The 13,923-nt window shown below is 41.5% G+C and overlaps 1 protein-coding gene across 17 annotated transcripts in view; it reads left to right on the forward strand.

Moving 5' to 3' along the window:
• The window catches only part of MYT1L (myelin transcription factor 1 like), a 288,821-nt gene that overhangs the window by 188,295 nt on the left and 86,603 nt on the right, over window positions 1-13,923 (forward strand). For 13 of the 17 annotated variants that reach the window (XM_081906010.1, XM_081906001.1, XM_081906002.1 and 10 more), the window contains 2 exons: window positions 633-1,006; window positions 4,635-4,730. In XM_081906010.1, coding sequence (XP_081762136.1) covers window positions 633-1,006; window positions 4,635-4,730 — 470 coding nt within the window. The remainder of the gene's footprint in view (window positions 1-632; window positions 1,007-4,634; window positions 4,731-13,923) is intronic. The other 4 variants (XM_081906000.1, XM_081906004.1, XM_081906005.1 and 1 more) reach the window with 1 other exon arrangement.

Here is a 13,923-nt window from a genome sequence, read left to right on the forward strand (position 1 = left end):
GGATGGCTCCTGGCTGGAGAGCAGTACATTTGACAGTGATATTGGGGTTTTAGTAGACCTTGAGCTAAACACGAGTCACCTGTGCACTGTGGCAGTTTTAAAGGATAGTGCAATTCCGGGTTATACCAGTAGACGTATGGCATCTAGATCAGAAGAAGTAATGGTACCACTCTCTTCTGCTTTCATCAGACTTCAGCTCTGTGTTTCTATAAACCAGAATATGACTTCAAACAATACTTGAAAAGTCCACAGCTCAGAATTTTAAGGCCAGTATAGTCTCATTCATTTGATAAAGCTGAAGATGGACAGTCTCTTTTAGGGATGCAGCAGGGATGGGTTTCCTTCATCAGCAAGGGATTGGACGTGATTACGTTTCAGCTTCCTTACAACACTATTATTTTGTGACTTAATGGAATAAGAATTTCAATAGTCACTTTTGTAAGCTCATTAGTGACAGCTCGTAATATTTCCACATCTCTCTCTTGTAGCCATCTTTAAAGCAAAGGTTTATGTTGGGAGAACTAGCATTTAAACAAGCAATTGCATCAAAACAGGTCCCCTCCCCCTTTGATCATATGCTCACAGGTGGTCTGGCAGACGGTGCAATAACATGTGTTTGTTTTCCTGAACAGTGTTTACGGCTGTCCTTTGGCAAAAAAAAGAAAGACGCAAGAGAAGCAACCCCAAGAACCAGCTCCTAAAAGAAAATCATTTGTAGTTAAAACGGACAACTCTTCAGTAGATGAATGCTATGAAACAGATGGAACTGAGGAAATGGATGATAAGGAAGAGGAAGAAGAGGAGGAGGAAGAGGAATATTCTGATGATAATGAGGAGCAAGTTGATGATGACGAGGAGGAGGAGGATGAAGAAGTAGATCGGGATGAGGAGGAGGTTGAAGAGGAGGAGGAGGAGGAAGAGGAGGAGGAAGAGGAAGCAGATGAAGCAGAGGACGATGAAGAGGAGGAGGAGGAGGAAGAAGAGGAAGAAGAGGAAGAAGAAAGTGGTAATGCATAGATAAACACCATGCACATTTTGGGTTAATCTTCCAGCGTGGTATTATGGGATTTAGCAGTGCATCTTTCTTTAAGGCTAATACTAGTCACTCTGCTACCGTCTCTCTGCTACATGCTGACAACTGCCCTCACTGCATTCTCTTAACAATCATTTTCAGATGACCGTCCTACAAATAGCTCTTGAAACAGCTAGCAGTCCAATTTTCAAAATGTGTAGCTTAGACTCCTGCATGCTCAAAATTCTTGCAGAGAAGTGTGGCTGTATTGATGCTTAGAGTTATCAGTGCCACGAGACTAGCCAAAGAACTTGGGAAGCAAATGGTTATGTTTGCACATATCTGTGTCCGGAAAATCCCATGTTTGTTTGCTGTACTTGTCTCCTTCATAGTAATCGTTTGCTTCTCATATAGACATGGCCACATGTTTGCAGGTGTTCTTGGCAATGCAATATGGGCATCTTCCCTTTCGAAAATTTGAAACTACACCTTTTTTTAGGCAAGGAACAAGTGGTACCTACTTTGGTTCTTTGAGACTTGGATGTTGTGTACTTTAGCTGATTTTATTAAAACTATGGAGACTGGCAGATTTACATAGGTATCCCTGTTAAAAGCATTATATGTATACACCGTTCAACAAGTTAGGAGACACTCATTGGACGTCTAGTTAATATATTACTAATACAATTAAACCAAAGGCATTTGTTCAAGTTCTGTGGACTCTTAAAATAATTGGTGTTATTTTTAACACTAGTTTCCAGTTTTTTAACTTCAGTAGTTCCTACAGTAATCAGATCATACCTTAATGCCATGAAAATGAATATTCACACAGTAATAATAAAAATAATAATAATGAACCATCTAAAAAGTATTTTGTTCCCATTTCCAGGGAACATGTTTTTGGTTGGGTAGAATCACATTTCTAATCATCAATCAATAAGAATATTAGAAAAAAATTCTCTTTTTTTAATAATAAGTTTTAGCACTCCTCAGCTGGATTCCTCTTAGGAGCCAGGTATGAAAGTTGTCTGATTTCTGTTTCAGAATTATCGTAGGTAAGAAGTAGAAAGTGGCTTAAAAGTACTCATTTTAAAAGAGACTGGAAAGGTGTGCCTCATATGGTTCCTTTTCTGAATTCTACCAAATTCTCAGAGAAGGAAAACATGCAAGTTTTGCAAGAGAGCAATTTAGGGACAAAGCATCTATTCATATTCTGCTAATTTGGAATTTGAACAAAAGGAAGGTTTGTAATCATTAATTACAACTAAGTTAAGAAGGCCAATTGTACAGACAGGAGAATTTATGGAGGACAACAAATCTTATAATAATTTGGAACTATGCATAATTATTAGTGAGTAAGCACTATTGGATAGAAATGTAGCTTATTTCTGAGTATACATGCATAGGATTAGACTGTTTGATAGCAAAGAATACATCTAAGCTATCCAAAATAATGAGAATAAACAAACTTACTTAGAATTTAGACAACCTTGTGAAATAAATTGATTGCTACTGATATATTATGGAACACACTACTTTTACTGATTCCCTACACAGCTACATGGTCAAGTGACCTGAATCAGTATAACTGATTACTGTTTTTTGGGTATTTGTTTTGTGCACAGCTAGTTCCTATTAGAAACAGGAACTGGAGTGTATAATGATAGAGGAGTACACTGCCTCTAGTCATAAGAAATAACCTTTTGATTCCTGATTCTGGCAAAAACAATGCTTGACAAAGGTAGAAATGCAGGAAAGGGGTTTACATAGTACTATAGAAATATAATTATATCACTGTGTTCTTTGAAACTTCGCATATAACCAGACAACACACTTGTTGCTTGTTAGTGCACAAAGGTATCATGAAACAAATAACCAAATATAACACAAACTTTTGTTTCTTGAGGAAATGTGAAGGTTTTGCTAGTTTAATTTAAGATGGTGTATTAACGAAGCAGGTCAGGAGAAATGTTTTTCACCCCCTAAATTCAAGTCTGTGTCGATATAGACATAGCACTCCAGATTTGTCAAGCAATGGTTAAGAGAGTGAGATTGGGTTTTGTGGAATTGTATAGGTTTATTCCCACCACCCACTGGTTTCCACTGGTTTATTCCCACCACCAACTGGTTTTCATTGTGGTTAGGGCTGAAGCAACATTCAGATCTGATTAATGGGTCTTGCTTAGCACTGAAGGTGGTTAAGACCAACAAAAGTAGAGATAATTAGTACAAGAGAGAGAAGAGACAGTGTGGAGAACTCTCAATCTCTAAACCATAGTTAAGAGACTAGGTGTCTTACCTCTGTGCCAGTACTAAGATATTATTATTTTTTCCTCCTGTGGACAGCACAGGCAACTTGAGCTCCCTTAAGGTGAATATTTGAGATTGTGCTTTAAGAAAGCTGCAACTCATTAGCACAAGTTTTTTCTCAGACCCTAAGATCAAGGGAGTTAACAAATTCCATTCTGGATAATGTTACAGACTTCCTTTGCTTAAAGTTCCACCAAAGGGGTTATAGCCAAATAAACAGACTCCTATAAGAAATAATACGTCAAAGAAGCCCTGTGTGTGCAGATAAGTCTTTCTGTGTGCTTACTGAGGCTTGCCTTATTTCCTGAAGCATCAATGGCTGCTCTAGAGTGACAATTTCCCCTAATTTTGGGAACAAGGAGCACAGCGGGTTATGTTCTGGAGAGTGGCCTGAGACGTTTTGGAAGGTGCTTGAGCATTCTGGGCATAGTCTTTTGCAGTGCTGTTTTTATAGAAAAAGATGTGCCAGAGCTCACCATGAACAGCTCCCTCATGCTCTTAGAATGGCAATGGCGCCCATCTGAGAGGTGTCAGAACTGAGTTCCAGCAATTTCTGGCTGAAAAAAAGCCCTGGTCCTTTGAGATCTTGATTTCTGTGACCTTCTAGGTTCATTCTCTGACAGAAATTAATCTAATTTCAATGGATTTACATTAGTGCACCTAGTGTAGGATTTTAGAAGCATAGATCCTGAGGTATATAAATAAGATAGATATTTCAAAAGCAGTTAGGCTCTTATGAAATTCCACTCCTGGTCTTTGATTAAATATACAAAGCATACTAAAGCAACACTCTTACAAATCTCAAAATACCAATTAAAGAGAACCAAAGACTTCCACCTCAGCAATAAGATGTACCCCTAAAATTCCTTTTCAACAGTTTAAAGACCTTCTTCAGTATATCATTAAGTATATTGAGTCTCCTTTATTGAATATATACCTTGTCTTCAAAAAGTTCTGTTACACCCTCAAAAGGCCATAACTGCTCTACCCTAGTCGTTAAAAGAATGGCTAATCTTTCAAATTTCCTTTGCATCTCACCCCTTATCCTGAAAGAAATTATGAGCCCCACCCCCCCTTGAAATCACCTATCCCATAAATCCTATGTAACATGGCAGAATGAGTCATTGTTGGAGGGGGGGGGGCTCTTCTAGGTTTGCCGTCCTCTGTGGTGGTTATTGCTTAATTAGTATTAATGTCCCGTTTAATTTGTGAGGCCAAACTTAAGTAACCTGTTTCTCCTCCTTCAGAGAGGAGAGCACATCAGGTGGTAGATGGTTCCCAAAGACTGTTTCACAAAGCTTTTCTATTATAGAAAGAAATCTCCGGTGGAGGAGCTCCAGGAACAGATGTTCCAAGGCACCATTTAGCCTATATCATATGAAGACATTCAAGATGGCTTGTGCTCCAGGTATTTCATAAACCCCTTAGGGTCAGGAAGAATCAGGTTGATTCTAGAACTCCCAGGAGAGTCAATACAAATGATGAAAACACTCACCCATTTCTTACAATTATGCTATACAAATCTATATTTATGTTTCCTTAAAGGGGTGTGGGTTAGATCTGGAAGACTTCCCCCCCCCCATATCTTTATAAAACTTGTACACGTTAATATTTTCCCGCCCCTCCCAACTCACATTATTGTGAAAATGTGACATATTTAATGAGATACAGGATGGATATTATCACTAGGGGTGCCACTTTATTTATTCTGAATAACTCATCATATTAGTGGGGGAAACTAAGTAGCACATGAAGGGATTTCAGTGCAACCGCAGCATAATCATGTTATCTAGTGACATGGTTCTAATATAAAATAAGGAAATGAAAAAAATAGGTCACTAAAGTTGAATGTTTGTTGTGGCATTTTATTCTAGTTTTCAAATCAGGCATAGCTTAGAAAAATAACACTATCATGTATTACATTTGTACAAAAACAATTCACCCTTATTCTTTTGCTGTTGTTATTGTCATTGTTTAAAAACATGTGTATATTGTTGCTCTTTGATGACCCTAAAAGTATTACCCTCCCTTTAGTTCATTCATATATATATATATATATATATGCTTTCGTAGATTTTCACGGGTACAGGAATGCAGGTTTTGGTGTCCTCGGGTGTCTTCCCGTGTAAAAGTTGGGGTGTCTAGGCGACGTTTCGACGAGGTCTCACTCGTCATCTTCAGGCTGGTGCTTTCGGCTTCTTGTTACTGGAACAGAGCAGGATCTCAGTGTTTGAGTTCCTATAAATACTGTTGAGGGGGTGTGGTGTATAGCCTCCAATGTTCTGGGCAGAGAGGAAGTTCCCAGGCTAGTGTGCCTTTTCTTCTTTTGTTCCTTAATTACTTGAGGGATATCTTGAGTGATTTCTTGAGTGATATCCTGAGTACCACTTAGGTGGGTCATTAGGTGTGGATTAGTTGCTAAAGTCTTTGTGTCTTGACCTCTTGAACTTTGTGAAGAGTTTTTCTGAGAAGATGGCTGTACTGCACTTAGTTGTGCTCTGGCTTGGCTTCGTGTATAGGGGCGAGCTGTGGTTTTGTGGCCTGTGTCAGCCAGATCTGTGTAGGGATTGCAGGGGGGTGCAGCATCCGGAGGTGCCACCATGGTTTGGCTACTGGATGGTGTCTGTAATTTATCTGTGGAGAGGGTCTGGGTTTGGGTCTGGTGTGGTTGATTGGTGATAGCGTTCTGTGTGCCTCTGGATCTGGTGTCAGTTTTTGTGGGGAGGGCTAATTTCCAGAAACCCCAAGGATAAAATCCAGTTGGAAAACCAAGGGGTCTATGAAATACCCTGCAAAGTCTGCCCAGCCACGTACATTGGACAAACAAACAGACGAATAAATGCACGTATCGCAGAACACAAGAATGCCGTCAAAAAAGAAGAAAAAACTTCCTCTCTTTTCCAACACATGAAAGAAACAGGACACGAAATTAATTTTGCAGATTCCAAATTGCTCTTTAACATGGAACATCACCACAAGAGAATAATCATGGAAGCCATCGAGATAGAGAAACACCCTCACAACATGAACAAGCGTGACGACACATCCCGCTTGCCAGACATCTGGAAATTAGCCCTCCCCACAAAAACTGACACCAGATCCAGAGGCACACAGAACGCTATCACCAATCAACCACACCAGACCCAAACCCAGACCCTCTCCACAGATAAATTACAGACACCATCCAGTAGCCAAACCATGGTGGCACCTCCGGATGCTGCACCCCCCTGCAATCCCTACACAGATCTGGCTGACACAGGCCACAAAACCACAGCTCGCCCCTATACACGAAGCCAAGCCAGAGCACAACTAAGTGCAGTACAGCCATCTTCTCAGAAAAACTCTTCACAAAGTTCAAGAGGTCAAGACACAAAGACTTTAGCAACTAATCCACACCTAATGACCCACCTAAGTGGTACTCAGGATATCACTCAAGAAATCACTCAAGATATCCCTCAAGTAATTAAGGAACAAAAGAAGAAAAGGCACACTAGCCTGGGAACTTCCTCTCTGCCCAGAACATTGGAGGCTATACACCACACCCCCTCAACAGTATTTATAGGAACTCAAACACTGAGATCCTGCTCTGTTCCAGTAACAAGAAGCCGAAAGCACCAGCCTGAAGATGACGAGTGAGACCTCGTCGAAACGTCGCCTAGACACCCCAACTTTTACACGGGAAGACACCCGAGGACACCAAAACCTGCATTCCTGTACCCGTGAAAATCTACGAAAGCAAAAATATATATATATATATATATGAATCCGAAGGTAGGATTTATCAAAACTTGTTCATATGCACATCTGCCTTCACAAACTATCCATAAGCATTTTGGACAGAACTCCTACCAAAGTGTGGATACACCATCAAAATATTATGAACTTGCCGCCCTACATAAAACAGTAAGGCAGCAGTAAGGCTCACAGGAAGGAGATTTATCAACTTTCATATGGAGATAGGGTGGAGATTACTTACAATGGGCACACTGCCTGGTTCCCTTTTGTCTATACAGAATTACTGCCCAGTGTTCACATTTATTTTGCAAATACATTATGGCAGAAATAAGTGATGCAGGGATGAATTTATCCCCATAGCAAGCATCTTGAAAGAGACAGCTGACTGATTTAAACAAATGCTGCTACATGTAGATCAACCTCAGTCTTTTTTTCCTTCTTCAAAGACAAGCCGCTGTACCTCAAGGAATCCCTTTTCTTGAGCTAGGCCAGGAATTCTCTGCCACAAGATGGGTGGATGGGCATTAGTTTGGGTGGCTTTCAGGAGACTGGCAAAATAATGGAAAATAATTCTATCAGTGACTATGTGCCTCCAGATGTTGCTGGACTAACTCTAATCAGCTCCAGTCAGCATTGCTCAATAGTCGGGGATGACAGACATTGCAGCAACATCTGGAGGGTCAAATGTTCCCCGCATCTGCATCTGGTAAAGAAGTACTTTATTTTGATTGCTGTGAATGTCCCATCAGTTTCACTGGATACCCAAGAGTCCTGGTATTATAGGACTGGGGGAAATATTTAGCAACTTTCTCCACATCACGAATAAGCGTTGGTCCTAAGAACAGAACTGAAAAGCAATCCATTGTTGAGGGTGTGGGGGAGAACTTGGCCTACAATCCTTAAATTTGCCCTCAGAGTGACCTCCCTTCCACTCAAAGGAATTAAGAAAGTCGCTGCTCAGGCGTGAATCAAGAATCACTCAGTTTGAAGTTCATCTCTGTGATGAGCCTACATTTACTTTCTCTCAGCACTTGCTTCAGTATCTGCAATATGAGGGTAGCAGCACTGGGCTACCTTACAGGGCTCTTGTAAAGATTGAAGAAGATAAGTGCTTTAAAATTCAAGCGCTCTATATAAGTGGTGGTGGTTGTAATGGCACAAGCCAACAAACACCACTGTCCTTATCTCCTAATTGTCAAGGAATGATTAGTAAGGTGATTTGGGGTTTTTTAGGTCTACCGTGGAATGCCAATTATAGCGTGTAAAGGGAACAAAATCGCCACAAGGTGGTTGGTCGGATAGTAAGGTTCTGTTTAAATCTACTCATGAGAAATGTTGGGCTGATTTCACCTCTTACATATTATAAATGAGCTGTGCAGCTGGCGACCTTTTCTGACATATTAGAACTTTCTTCCACTTCCTTCCCCTCCCTGCCCAATTGTTGGCATCTAGCTAATCTTGTCACAGGACCTGCAATGCCATTTCCTGCCCTTGTGTAATCAATAAGTCTTCAAATAATCAATAAGTGCTCCTGCTGGAGTAGCCTAGTAGGATTTCCTGCTTCATCAAGTGGAAATAAAATAAAATAATAAAATAAAATAAAATAAAATAGGAGAGGATAGTTCATACGTTCTCTGTCGTAATAGATACCAGTGACAATCTCAGAGTCACAGCCCAAGCAACTTTACTAAAAGCAGTTAAAAGCTAGTTGAGTTGAAAACTACGGTACTTCCACACCCACCCAGAAATACTTTTTTTTTTAAATTTCAAAGGAAGTTGATTCCTTAACAGGGGGGAATGTTACCTGTATCATATAGGTCTAGGTAAGCGATACCTCTCTATTCCATGCAAGAGACACTTCGTTTGAAATGTCCACAGAAATTTGACAGGGAAAAGCCTGTTCTAAAGTGTTTGTTACTTGAGAGCCAATGATTTTTATTTATTTATCCCTTTATTACCTACTTATTTCTGTTCACTGTGTGTGTTTTTCACTACACTTACTTCTGTATTGTAGCTTTCTTTCTTTGTGCAGTAATGTTAACAACTACCCATACATTCCCTTTGTGTCATTAAGCAGCAGGGCCAGGATAGAAGAAGCGTCTATGTGCCTCATAGAATCAGATCATGGAAGCATGGAAAGGAATTGTATCAATATCCCCAATCCTCTGTCCATTCCCCTCTTCCCATTAATAGCCAGGAAGGAAGGAAGAGTTGACACAGTCTTATTTGGCCTTCCCCGGATACTCTGGCAGCGCAGCAAAGCCATAAATTATTTATTCCTGCAGCAAGAGAGAAGGTCAGGGACATACATTATACGTCCATCCCTAATAACACTGTGAATTTCTCAGCCACATTCCGGGGTTTCTCCCCCTCTCGTACATAAACCGTATGCAACACTATTAGTATGTAAAAGCAGGATTTGGGGCTGTGCAAGTGGTGCACACACACTGAGTGCTTCTCTGAGAGGGCTCTGGCAGGGTCCTAGAGTCCTCTTGCCTCCTCCCCAAATCCCAGTTAGCATCTTCCCACCTTTGGGGAGGAGGTCAGAGGGATCTGGGACCCTGCCAGATTCTTATGCCGCCTTTCCAAAGCCAAATGCCTCCTTATCCATCTTTGGTGTGCCAAATTTTGGCCTCTCACAGGGTGCCACAGTACCCAGGTCCACCACTGGTAAAAGAATGTTGCAACACAGTTCATGGGTATCTGAAGTGATCTCACCCATGATAGCTTCATCTTGGGGACATAACACTTTAGTCTCTATATGAACAATAAAATTTTTAGTACAAGAATACTTTTAATCCTACTGCACAGCCGAGATTCATAACTTTGCAGTCAAATCCTGCTACTGAATAAACTACACAAACATAAATTGTCAGTTTAACCTAGGTCCATCTAATTTGATTTCTGAAATTTGAACTTTGTTCAGAAGCAGTGGGTTTCTAAAATATGAGGCATTTCAAAACTATCCGTAACCAGCTCAGGGAATTCAGGAAAAGGCAGAAGCAGTTTTTGAAGAGTATAAAATTCTTACCTGGGCCATCAGAAGCTCCTTTCCTTTTTAGTATCAATTTACAGGTATTTTACCCATATCTTGCTTACCTGTGCTCCAGAAAGATTTCCAGATAACCAGTCTCTCCTTTGATTGTGCCAAAGTAGGGGGACCTTTGATTGTGCCAAAGTAGTTGGCCAGGAGGGAAAGATATTATTTTTCCTTCTAGAATTTCAGTATGTGGAGCTTCACTAAGTGGTCAAAAACAATAGCAGGCAAAACATAAAGGATGCCATAGCTTTGAAACAAAAATTGCCAGAGAGCATGAAATAATTCTCACCAAACAGTCTTGCCATGACTTCTTTACAACATTATGTTTATCTATTGCCTGTACCCCTAGACTCGGTGCTTTTGTATCTTAAAATATACATCTGCCTGAAAGAATTAATTCAGATTACAGTCATGAGCATCCTTTGCCGAAGCCAGAATTAGCCAGCCAGGCATCTAGCCGCTGCAGTCAGAGAAAGACAGAGAAGCCTATTACTAGCAAGGAAACCACTTTAAGGAGACAAAGTGGTAATTAGAGGGGACTATTGGAAGGGTCACAGAGCTCAAGCTGGCTTTGGTGTCCTTGGCTATTAAAATATCTCTGAATTAATAGGCCTGCCTCAGCTGCAAACTGAATATGTTTATATTAACTGTACACAGAAAAAAATGGTTGCTACTTTCTGCCATTGCTGCAGAGAGTAAGAGATTTGAAATTGGCAGGAAATTTTGTATTGGGATTCCATAAAATCTTTGTGAAGAAGCAGCTTGGTCCCTAAAGAAACCCTTGTCAAGGTATGATGGGAAAGGTGAAAAGTCTTAAAGGTGAGGATGAGAGACAGGGGAGGAATTGAAATGCAAATGCAACAGAGAGAGAGAAGTAAGACTGCCTAGTTGTGATTCCAAAAACTGATTAGTTCAGAGTCGTTAAACTAAAGTCTGGGAAGCTGGTCCAGGAAAAAGTAGGACATCACTATAGAGCCTGTAATATAGGATGTCAAAGCAAAATTTCAGTTCCCCCTCCACAGCAAAATCTTTGAGTTCTTTAAAAAAAAATAAAAATGGCAATGCTTCCTCTGAATGTTCATTTCTGGAAGTCAGGCTTCCACATGTCTATATATTCAAATCCAGTCACACAGACTCATGAAGCAAAATATTCTGGTTTTGCACAGATATACGCACAAGATATGGTTTTTGCCCGGGCAGGCAGATGATGTGACCGATGAAAGCAGCAAAATAACCAGACTGTATAAAGGTGATGGGATAAAATCAGGCCAAATCTTTATGAACAGCAGCAGGCAAGGCAAGGGTTGGCATGGCATTGGGTCCTGGGATCAGTTCATCATTCCACAAGCCCCCTGTTGATGAAATGAATCCGCTGGGTTTAGATCACTCCAAACTTATACCATGTGAGTTGCCCAGTGTTGAATTTTGCCATGGTGCAAGCCAAGCAAGCAAGAAAGGTCTCACTGAGGAACCAGGCTGCAGATTCCAACCAGGCAGATACCGAACCCTGCTTGGGTTTGCCGTGGTCAATCCTCCCCTCGGGCCCCTTATGGTGGACCCCCTATACCAGGCGTAGGCAAACTCGCCATCCAGATGTTTTGGGACTACAATTCCCATCATCCCTGACCGCTGGTTCTGTTCTAGGGATCATGGAAATTGTAGTCCCAAAACATCTGGAGGGCCTAGTTTGCCTAGGCCTGCCCTATACTATGTTGATCCTGCCCAATGCCATTTCTGCCATCAGACAAAACAATGCTCTTCCATCTAACAAAGGAAAGCCATAATTTCACTGAGGGAAAACCAAGTGCCAATCAGGTTGGGGGGGTGTTATTTCCGGCCTTGTCAACCAGTGACCCAAAATTGCTCAGTGAAGGCTCTAACCCAGCGGTTCTCAACCTGTGGGTCCCCAGATGACGTTGGACTACAACTCCCATCATCCCTGAGCTCTAGCCTTGCTAGCTCGGGGTGATGGGAGTTGTAGTTCAACAACATCTGGGGACCCACAGGTTGAGAAAGGCTGCTCTAACCCAAGGGTGGGCAGGTGGGAAGTGCTCAGAGCAAAATGGCCATGAGCTCCAGGGGAAGCAGCCTTATATAGGCCTTCCCCCTCCCCTCTACAGCAAGGGCTCATGGGACAGCTTTTTTCCCATGAGCCCATCACATAGAGAAGATACTAGGCAAAACCTTTCCCAGTACTTGGCTGCAATCTATGGGCCACAGTGCCACCGGGCAAACCCGTCCTGTGCTTATTGGGCATGAAACGGGGCTTATGTACACACCTTCCTAAGCAACAAGCGCTAGGCACATTTACTTAGACACAGATTAGCAACTCTTTTCTGTTTCTTGCCATTTCCAAACTGGGGGAAGTTTTAAAAGCCTGAATGAAGGGAAGAGGAGGAGGCTAAGGTGGTTACTTGTGGGTGCCAATGGAAGACAGGAACGGGAGGAGACAGGGGGTCTGCGCAATTAATACATTATTCAACAGCATCCAGCATATACCACTGCTTTATTGACCTATGCTGAGCAGTGCTGATTTATTCCATGAGGACGTAGGGAGACCCTTGCTAGATCGGACAAGAATGCTGGTCTCACAATAGCCAACCAGGTACCTCCGGGAAGCATATCAGCAGAACCTGAGCACTATGGCATTTCCCCTACTGATGCTCTCCAGCAACTGGCATTCAGAGGCATACACAAGCATCATGCATGTTAATAGCCTTATCCTTCACTGCTACCATGTCTGCTGTCAGGGATGATCATCAGTGGACAACTCCAGGAGGCATTACTGACCCCTGGAGATTTCTGGCCATGATCCTTCTCTTTGGTGTCCGTGAGGGAGGAAGACCCACTGCAGGCATAACCTGGAAATGGTACTGGGTACTACTGATACAGAACCAGTGAGAGGGTGTTGTTTGGGTTGGGTGGAGGTGGAAATGGGCAAGAGGCCCTTCTGTGCAGGTGGATTAACCAGCACATTTCCCAAGATCACGTTCCTCTTAGTAACATTAGTTCTCCACTCTTGAATTGTTGCTGTTATCATATTTACCAGTAAAGAAAAGAAATAGTAATCAAGACCATTTTGATTTACTAGCACTTCCTGTAATTGCTTTAGCATGTGCACATCTTCAACAGTGGGAAGCCGGAGTAAAAATATAACAGGTAAAGTACAGGTGCCTGACTACCATGTAAAGATTACATGTTGCAAAGCACATGGTTTAATGGACCATATTTGGGCTAGCAGAATAGTTGCTTTTACAAACTTACGAAGGAAAGTGTGCCTGAAAATCTAGCTGCTGGTTATTTCATTTGTAAAAGGTCCTTGGGACATCTCATTCTTACGTTTTGGATTAATGCCATGAGATCCTATTTAATGCAACAAATAGCTTGTTTTCATTCATAAGGCTAAAGGTTGTGGATTAAGGGTTGCTTCACAAACAACATCAGTCACGTTTAAGCTGCTAAGCGATAGTTCTGTGTAAGAGTGATTCCTTGTAGAGTTTGTAATCTGGACTAGTCCAGGACATTTTGCACCCCAAGTCCCTCACCCCTGCTGCTCAAGTAGAGGTGCATAACAACTAAGTTTTTTTGCACCTGAAACAGAAAATTCCCAAAGCATCAACCCCTCCTGGTAGGAAAAATAAAAATTTGAATAACTAACAATTTGTTGCCCTTTCATGACACCTAAAATCAGTTGCCTGAGGTAGTTTTCTCACTTTGCTCAATAGTAGGACCGGCACTGTTTGTCATGTATGTAAGTCCCTTGCCATGTGTTTTTAGCACTGTTACAAGGCTCTCCACACTGTCACAATATTTTCCTGGCCAAAGG

The sequence above is a fragment of the Podarcis melisellensis genome (assembly GCF_964234715.1).
Source record: "Podarcis melisellensis genome assembly, chromosome: 3".
Lineage (NCBI taxonomy): Eukaryota > Metazoa > Chordata > Lepidosauria > Squamata > Lacertidae > Podarcis > Podarcis melisellensis.